The sequence below is a fragment of the Ranitomeya imitator genome, chromosome 6, assembly GCF_032444005.1.
Source record: "Ranitomeya imitator isolate aRanImi1 chromosome 6, aRanImi1.pri, whole genome shotgun sequence".
NCBI classification, from domain to species: domain Eukaryota; kingdom Metazoa; phylum Chordata; class Amphibia; order Anura; family Dendrobatidae; genus Ranitomeya; species Ranitomeya imitator.
In genome coordinates, this window is record NC_091287.1 from 325837140 (window position 1) to 325845962 (window position 8823).

General features: G+C 44.1%; 1 protein-coding gene across 2 annotated transcripts in view; it reads right to left on the minus strand.

Moving 5' to 3' along the window:
- Positions 1 to 8823, minus strand: part of NUP153 (nucleoporin 153) — an 89606-nt gene that overhangs the window by 21079 nt on the left and 59704 nt on the right. For both annotated transcript variants that reach the window (XM_069730838.1, XM_069730837.1), the window contains exons 10-13: positions 1744 to 1796; positions 982 to 1096; positions 729 to 860; positions 556 to 651 (exon numbers count right to left, since the gene is read on the minus strand). In XM_069730838.1, the coding sequence (XP_069586939.1) occupies positions 556 to 651; positions 729 to 860; positions 982 to 1096; positions 1744 to 1796 (396 nt within the window). The remainder of the gene's footprint in view (positions 1 to 555; positions 652 to 728; positions 861 to 981; positions 1097 to 1743; positions 1797 to 8823) is intronic.

An 8823-nucleotide genomic window follows, 5' to 3' on the forward strand; every position in this document is an offset into this window, starting at 1 on the left:
TTGATGGAGAGAGGAGCTTGTAACCGCTAGGCTCAGATGCCATGTTCAAGTAGCAAAGTGTGTGTATTTCAGGTCCCCCAGCCGACAATCAGTGGGGAGGCCAACAGTATGGAATTGTAATACATTGCCGCTCTGCAAGTGTGACATCAGCCTAGATTTGTAAAACATAGCTCACTAATAGCAGTATGGGATCAAAAGTGGTGACACTTTCAGTGGTGCACACGTGCTGAGTCATTGAATGCATTTGGACGCTTCAAATTATCCAAACCGCGGCGGCACTTAGAAAAATGATACAACATTGCTTCAGAATCGAACTACTTAGCCGCTAACTATAGTATACATTGGTACTGTTTTTTAATTATATATAGGAGACCTGTGTGTGTAGCAGATCTGAAAAATTAAAAATCATCCCAGATAGTTACATCATTTTGGCAGCAGACATAACAGTAATAGAATCTGATCAATTTGATACTCCAGGTTTACATCTGGAGCATTGTGAATATAAACACAGATGAAGGGATTCTGCAAGGCACAATATCGGTTCTTGCTACTTACAGATGACCCAGGGGATTGTGCATTGGATTCAGTTGATTTTACAATGGGAGATGAAAATGTGAACGAGGGATTACTTGTGGAGTTGGTAGCCTGTGCCTATGAGGAGAAAAGGAACAATACATAAACTATTTTCACTTTTTCAATGGAGAAAAGGGAAAAGAAAATAAACTTACTGTGCTGAAAACAGATTTACTAACAGCAGCAGGAGGGGGTGTAGTTTTCACCTGGAGACCAAAGGAAATCTTTGGAAGTGCCGTCGTGCTTATTGGTAAAGATATCGGTGGCAAATCGGGAGCCACCACCTCCTAAAGGGAAGACAGACAGTGATCACTAATGTACCAGTGAAGCCCATGAACACAAAATAATACACATGCAAGCAATCTCAGACTTATGTAAAGAAAAATAAGATCATCCACAAATGCATACCTCATCTGGTGACTTGCTGGTATAGTGAGAGCCTTTCTCCCTCATCATTTTGCCTCCACCCCTTCCTGACACAAAGCCATTTAAATCAGGAGTACTGAACTTTGGGTATGAGACGCTGCAGAACAGAAAGACAAAGGTTTAGCTCTACCTACAAAGTAACAACAAAGGAGAATTGGAAACCTGATCGTGTTACTTTTTTTTCTTCTTAGGGGATATTGCCTGCAATTATAATTATTGGGTTTTCCAATTTAAAAAATAAGAAGTGGACCACAAAAGGTTTCCTGTGATGTGAAATAGAGCTACATAACAATCACTCTCCCTCTTCTCCTGTCTCAGTGTTGTGTGCTGTAGTAGTGAGGTCTCTGCTGAAGACACATAACCGCTGCAGCCAATCACCGAGCTAAGCTACATTGCCGATCTAAACAGCATAACCCGTCAAGCTCTATGATTGGCTTCAATATTGATGCATGCTGTACTAGTGACATTACTGTTGCAGACAAAACACAAGAGACCAGAGCAGCAGCAGGGTGAGCCCTATATGGCTTTATTTTATATCACTATACTACTTTCTAAAAGAAAAAGTGGTAAACACATTTAAGGTTCATCACAAGCCACTATATTTGACAATGTTGTGAACTCCCCACTGCCTACAACAACAAGAACCAAATCACAAAGCTTTACAACAAATATGCAATATAGACATTAATGCCTGTTGAATTAAACATAAAGATTCAAATTATAAAGTGCAATTGACATACTAACCTCTTCGCGTGTTCTGGGGCTGGTGTATCAAGCGTATGATTTTTGGGTGGTCCCTGCAAATAAAAAAAAAAAATCTTTAATAACTAGAAATCGATCACATGAGTTGAGGGAATCTGTCAGTAGGATCAACTCCTCTAAGCCGTCTATATGGTCATGTAGGTCATAGGAAGCTGAATAAAATGATTACTTGATATCCGACATCAGAAATCTTATTTCAGAGAAACTAGGAGTTAGTCATACCGGTAACGGTATTTCCAGGAGTCCATCATGACAGCACCCATTATTTCCTGTGGTGCTATCATGAGGGACGACCTGGAAATACACATTTTTCTTCTATGTAATTGAGCTGTTAAAATCTATGGGCCGGACACTGATCTACATGAGAATCTGACTGCAGGGCATATTATAAATGACAGGGGGAGTTACCAGTGTGAGACATGTACAGTAGATATGGAGAGCAGACTGTCCGTCATTACATGTCTCACACTGGTAATGCCCCCTTTCATTTAAAATAAGCTTTAGAGCCAGATTTACATATTTAGAAAAACGGAAATTTTATGGGAATAAGACATTTGATCGCTGATATTAAAGTATAAATTTACTCAACTTTCTATAACTGCATGCTCATATACCGTAAATGGCTTAGAGTTGAACCTAATGACAGATTCCTTTTAACAAAAAAAAACAAAAAGTCATTAGAAAGGTTGTATCATGCAAAACGTCTGCAGAAACTAGTCAGGGATAGACCAGGAATTGAGCAACAGACTAGTTTCCTGCACAATGCAACTAATACTCAATACCATCTCTCAAACTGCATCAAATTAAAGTAGTCTGGCCCAGCTGTAAAGGTAAGGCATGCTCATATTGTCACAATTTGTTTTTTATCATCATCATCTCTGAGCAGTAATAGCGCCTCAGTTTATATATTTCTTGCCATCAAAATTGTTGTGCTCAGCCTCCTGCATAAAAAAAGGGATTTTTGGTACTTACCGTAAAATCTCTTTCTTGAAGCCTTCATTGGGGGGAACACAGATAACCGTGGGGTGTATGCTGCTGCTGCAAGGAGGCTGACACTATGCAGAAAAGGAAAAGGGTAGCTCCTCCCTGGCAGTATACACCCACCGACAGGCACCAAGTACCTCAGTTGGTGTAAAAAGCAGTAGGAGAAGCGACAGAACTCAAAAACATAAGTACCAACTCAACTAGGGCTTTTAGGCCCAACACGGCACCAAGAACAAGCAGGGAGGGTGCTGTGTCCCACAATGAAGGCTTTAAGAAAGATTTTACGGTAAGTACCAAAAATCCCTCTTTCTTTATCGCCTCATTGGGGGACACAATCGTGGGACGTCCAAAAGCAGTCCCAGATAAGGGTGGGCAGAAAAGGACTAAGAGAAAAGGCTCAGGTCGGCCAATGCGCAGCCGCCGCCTGCAGTACCTTCCTACCAAGACCTGCATCAGACGAGGCCTGGGTATGAACCCTATAGAACCTTGAAGTGTGCAAGGACGACCAAGTTGCGGCCTTGCAAGGTGGAAGGCTGGTGGCGAACAGCCCAAGAGGCTCCGACAGCTCTGGTGGAGTGGGCCCGCACCCTTGGGAGGTGGCAGTTTCTCAAGAATGCGGCAGGCTTCAGTTATTGCTGAGCGAATCCAACGAGAGATCGTGGACTTTGACGCCTGAAGACCCTTTTGGCGGTCCTCAGAGATGACAAACAGAATCGAATTCGTGAAATGAGGCAGTTCTAGAAAGATAGATCCGCATGGCTCTGACCACGTCCGGTTTGTGAAGAGACTTTTCCAGGGGATGAACCGGGGAAGGACAGAAAGAAGGAAGGATGAGGTCCTCATTGATGTGGAAAGCGGACACCACCTTGGGAAGGAACGAAGGGACAGGTCTAAGAACTACCTTGTCCTGGTGTAGGACGAGAAATGGAGGTCGGCAGGATAAAGTTGCCAACTCGGAGACTCTCCTGATTGATGTAATAGCAAATCAGAAAAGCCACCTTCCAGGAAAGAAGGGAATGTCCTGAAGAGGTTCGAAGGGGGCCGCCTGTAGAACACCCAGAACCAGGTTGAGATCCCAAGGTTCCAACAGGGCCTGGAAGTGAGAATTAAGGTGTGCAACTCCTTGGAGAAAGGTCCTCACCTAAGGGATGGAAGATAGGTCCCTCTGAAAGAGAATGGACAGAGCGGAGACCTGGCCCTTCAGGGTACTGAGGGAGAGTCCTGACTCGAGACCCGGCTGAAGGAAACAAAGAAAATCCGGAAGGAAAAAAAACATCGGAAAAACTTGGTTAGTCTCACACCATCGAAAGAAAGCCTTCCAGTACCTGTGGTAAATGCGGGAAGAAGCTGGTTTTCTAGCTCTGATCATGGTCTGAATGACCTGGTGTGAAAAACCAGACTCCTTTAAGACCGCGACCTCAACGGCCATGCCGTTAAACTCAGAGACTGAACTCTGGTGGAAGAACGGACCCCGTGAGAGAAGGTCTGGGCTGTCTGGGAGCCTCCAGGGGGTATCAGAGAGCATGTTCACAAGTTCCGCATACCAAGGGCGCCGAGGCCAATCTGGCGCTACCAGGATAACAGGAATCCCCTCTGCCTTTATCTTTTTTACGACACTTGGAAGCAAGGGAAGAGGAGGGAACAGGTAAGGGAGCTGAAACTGGGACCACGGAACTACGAGGGCGTCGTGGCCGATGGCCAGAGGACCCCGGGTCCTGGCTACAAACGGAGCTACCTTGTGGTTCATTCGAGACGCCATGAGGTCGACGTCCGGGGTGCCCCAACGCTGGCATATCTGATCGAAGACCAAAGGATGGAGAGACCACTCGCCCGCTGCTAGGCTTAAGAAATCGGCCGCCCAATTTTCGACCCCCGGGATGTGAATGGCTGATATGGCGGGAACGCGACGTTCCGCCCAACGGAGAATCTTTGCAGTTTCTGCTATCACCTGACTGCTGCGGGTCCCGCCATGGTGGTTCAAGTAAGCCACAGCCGTGGCATTGTCCAACTGAATGCGGACAGGCGCGCCTGTAAGGAGAGACTGCCAGTGTAATAGAGCAAGGAAGATTGCCCTGATTTCCAGAAGGTTGATGGGAAGGAGAGCCTCCTGGGTGGACCAGCGACCCTGCACTGTGTGCTGTCGGAAGACTGCTCCCCAACCAAGGAGACTCGCGTCGGTGGTGATCACTTGCCACGGAGGACAGGGCCCACCAGGTTAGGGACTGCCGGACATGGAGAGGCAGACGAACTGGACGGTCGAGGGAAGTCGAGGACCTGTTCCAGGTGGACAGAAGGAATAGCTGGAGGGGGCGGGTGTGGAACTGGGTGAAAGGCACGGCTTCCATGGAAGCAACCATCTTTCCCAGAACTCCCATACAGAATCATAGGGGATGGGGGGATGGATGTTTTAGAGACTGGACTGCCTTGCGGAGAACGGAAAACTTGTCCTTCGGGAGAAATACCAGAGCCAAGTTTGTGTCGAATTCCATGCCCAGGAATGTCAGACACTGAGAGGGAGTCAGAGAGGACTTGTCTCGGTTGATGATCCAGCCGAGACGGGTCAGAGTGTCCAGAGAAATTTGAAGACTCCATGCACAGTCTTGATGAGAAGAACCCTTGATCCGGAGATCGTCCAGGTAAGGGATAATGAGAATCCCCCTGAAACGAAGAATGGCCATGACAGCCGCCATGACCTTGGTGAAAACCCTCAGGGCAGATGCCAGTCCGAAAGTGAGGGCCGTGAATAGGTAGTGATTGTCCTGAATTGCAAACCGAAGGAATCTCTGATGCCTCAGACATGTAGGGACATGTAGGTAAGCATCCTGAATGTCTACCGAGCAGAGAAATTCCCCCGGCTCCATGGCGGCTATCACTGACCATAGGGAATCCATCCTGAAGTGGCAGAGACGAACGTGACGATTTAGCAATTTAAGGTCCAGAATAGGACGAAGAGAGCCTTTTTTTTTTTCGGGACTACGAAGAGATTCGAGTAGAATCCTAAAAAACATTCGTTTGAAGGGACAGGAACGACTACACCAACGGCGACCAGAGAATATACTGCTCGAAGAAAGCTGGGTAATTGGGAAGGCAGTCTTGGTAGATGAGAAAGAAAGAAGCGATTTTCTGGGAGGGAAGAAAACTCGATCTGGTAACCGGAGGTGACGATCTCCCTGACCCAGGCATCGCTGACCACGGACAACCAGGCGTCCTTGAAAGCAAAAAGTCTGCCTCCCACCCTGGAAAGGTTTCCAGGTGAGGGCGACCCGTCAATTAGAACGGTATCTGTTGGAACGGGACCCAGAGGCCCTTGAAGGTTGGCTCTTAGGCCTCCAGCTGGGGGCTGGCTTGTAAGAAGGTTTCCGTCGTTCGCCCGAAGCAGAGTGGCGCTCCTGTTGCGATGAGGAATCCGAGGCTGCAAATTAGCAAAACAGCCGAAAGGGCCGAGGGCCCTTTCTGTTGAAAAAGCGTTTGGGCCTAGATTGAGGGAGAGCGGTGCTTTTGCCTCCGGTGGAGTCCGAAATTATCTGGTCTAGGCGAGCTCCAAACAGCCTGGAACCCTGGAAGGCAAAGTTGGTAAGGGACTTTTTGGAAGTGGTATCTGCGCTCCATGCCTTCAGCCAAAGGATGCGGCGAATAGCCACGATGCGGCTACTTGCTCTGGCCGCTCAAGCGGTTTCATCCAGGGAGGCAGTTAGAAGGTATTTGCCAGCGTGGTTAATCTGGTCTGCAAGTTCGGCTAGCTCGTCTCGAGAAGCCGAAGCTAAAATGCCCCGGCAAAGAATTTTTGCACAGGCAGAGATGGCCTTTGCCACACAGGTGGAGGCGAAACTGGGGCAGAGCGAAGCGCCCATTGCCTCAAAGGCTGTTTTGGCTAGTGCCTCAATTTGTCTGTCCATCGCGTCCTTAAGGCTTATTTCACACTTGCGTCGTGTGACGTACGTCGCAATCCGTAGTTTTGGGAAAAAAACGGGTCCTGCAAATGTGCCTGCAGGATGCGTTTTTTTCCCCATAGACTTGTATTGCCGACAGATCGCGACGTATGGCCATACATCACGTCCGTTGTGCACTGGGTCTGCCTTGTTTTGGCAGACTGTCGGCATGAAAAAACATTCAATGTAACGTTTTTTCGTACGTCGCGTCTAACATTTTCTACCGCGCATGCGCGGCCGGAACTCCACCCCCTTCTCCCCGGACTTTAGAATGGGCAGCGGATGTGTCGAAAAACTGCATCCACTACCCACGTCATGCATAATTTTCATAACGTGCGTGGTGGATTATGCAAATTTTTGTGCACTTTGTGAAGGTGGTAGAAGAACGGAATACTGGGGTTTTTTTATGCACAGAAAGTTTTTTTTCATTATTAGACAGAATCATGTTACCCCATGTTTTTAATCTTAAGAGTCATCTTCGGGATTCCACGCATTTATTATGGCTTCTTAATGAAATACCATGGAAACCTTGTTATATTTTTGTTACCATGGACGTAACATCACTTTATTCTAACATTCCACATAATATCGGTTTGATTTGTTTTGATCATTTTCTAAAATCCGACAATAGATTATCAGAAGCACTTTATTCTGAAAGGTATTGATTTTATATTGAATAATAATTTTTTTACTTTTGAAAATGTATTTTACCATCAGATCAAAGGCACCGCAATGGGCTCAAAAGTAGCACCGACGTATGCAAATTTATTTATGGGGGTCTTTGAAGAGATTTTTAGTCTAAATGGCATTTGGGGCAAAAACATCATTTTTTATAAGAGATTTATAGACGATCTATTTTTTATTTGGGATAATTCTAACAGTAATATTGAGGATTATATTCAGCAAATAAATTTTAACAATAGGGGTCTTTCCTTTACGGCTTATTTTTAACAATCTTTCTATTAATTTTTTAGAGGTCACCTTATTTATTGTAAATAATAAAGTATGTAGTGTAACGTTTTTTTAAAAAGTCGATACTAATGGGTACATTCATTTTAGCAGTGGGCATTACAAGAAATGGCTCAAAAACATCCCTAATAACCAATTTCGCCGGATTAGAAAAAAAACTGTACCACTGCTGATGATATTAAGGAACAATCTAATTTACTGAAGAATAAATTTGCTGTCCAAAAATATCCTTCTTATCTGATTTCTAACGCCTTCAAAAACTCGGCAAAATTAGACCAGCTCTCATTACTTGTATATAAAGAAAAAACCTCTCTTATGGACAAGCATGTACTGAAATTTATTACACAATATTCTGATGAACACAAAAAGATTCGTGATGTCCTTAAAGAAAAATTGGCATATTTTACTGAACGACCCTATATTAAATAAATTCCTTCCAAGGAATCCCTCTATCACATTCCGAAGGGCTCCCACTATCAGGGACCTAATAGCCCCCAGTCGCCTGAAAAGAAATATTAATGCTAATGAGGTTACAAATAAGGGCATATTTAAAATGTGGTACCAAGAATTGCCTTTGCTGCCTTAGTATTTATCACAGAACTAAGAATATTATTTCTTTAACTACCAAAGAGTTTTATGGTCCCCTTTTTCTTGAACTGCAACTCCGATTTTGTGATTTATGTTATTTAGTGCCCCTGTGGAAAACAATATGTCGGGAGGACTACACAAGCATTACACCTCCGACTTAATTCGCATGGATATAATATAAAAAATGGTCTCTTTACCCATGGCCTTTCTAGGCACTATACCTTGGTACATAATAAAGATTTTAAAGCCGTAAAAATTAGTCCTATTGATCAGATCCCAGAATATGTCCCTAATAGAGTCATGAAGCTGAACAGAAAAGAGGTTTATGGGATTTACAAGCTAGGCAGCCTGAAACCTCATGGTCTTAATGAAATTACTGAAGTTTTTATCTGATTTTTGCAGGCTTTTAATGAATGTGGGCTGACTATTTTTTCATATATATATATATATATATATATATATATATATATATATATATATATATATATATATATATATATTTTTAGATTTTTTATATCCATTTATATATTATTGACATCTTTTATATATATATGTAGAACTAAAAATTGCCTTAATGATTTTAATACTAAGT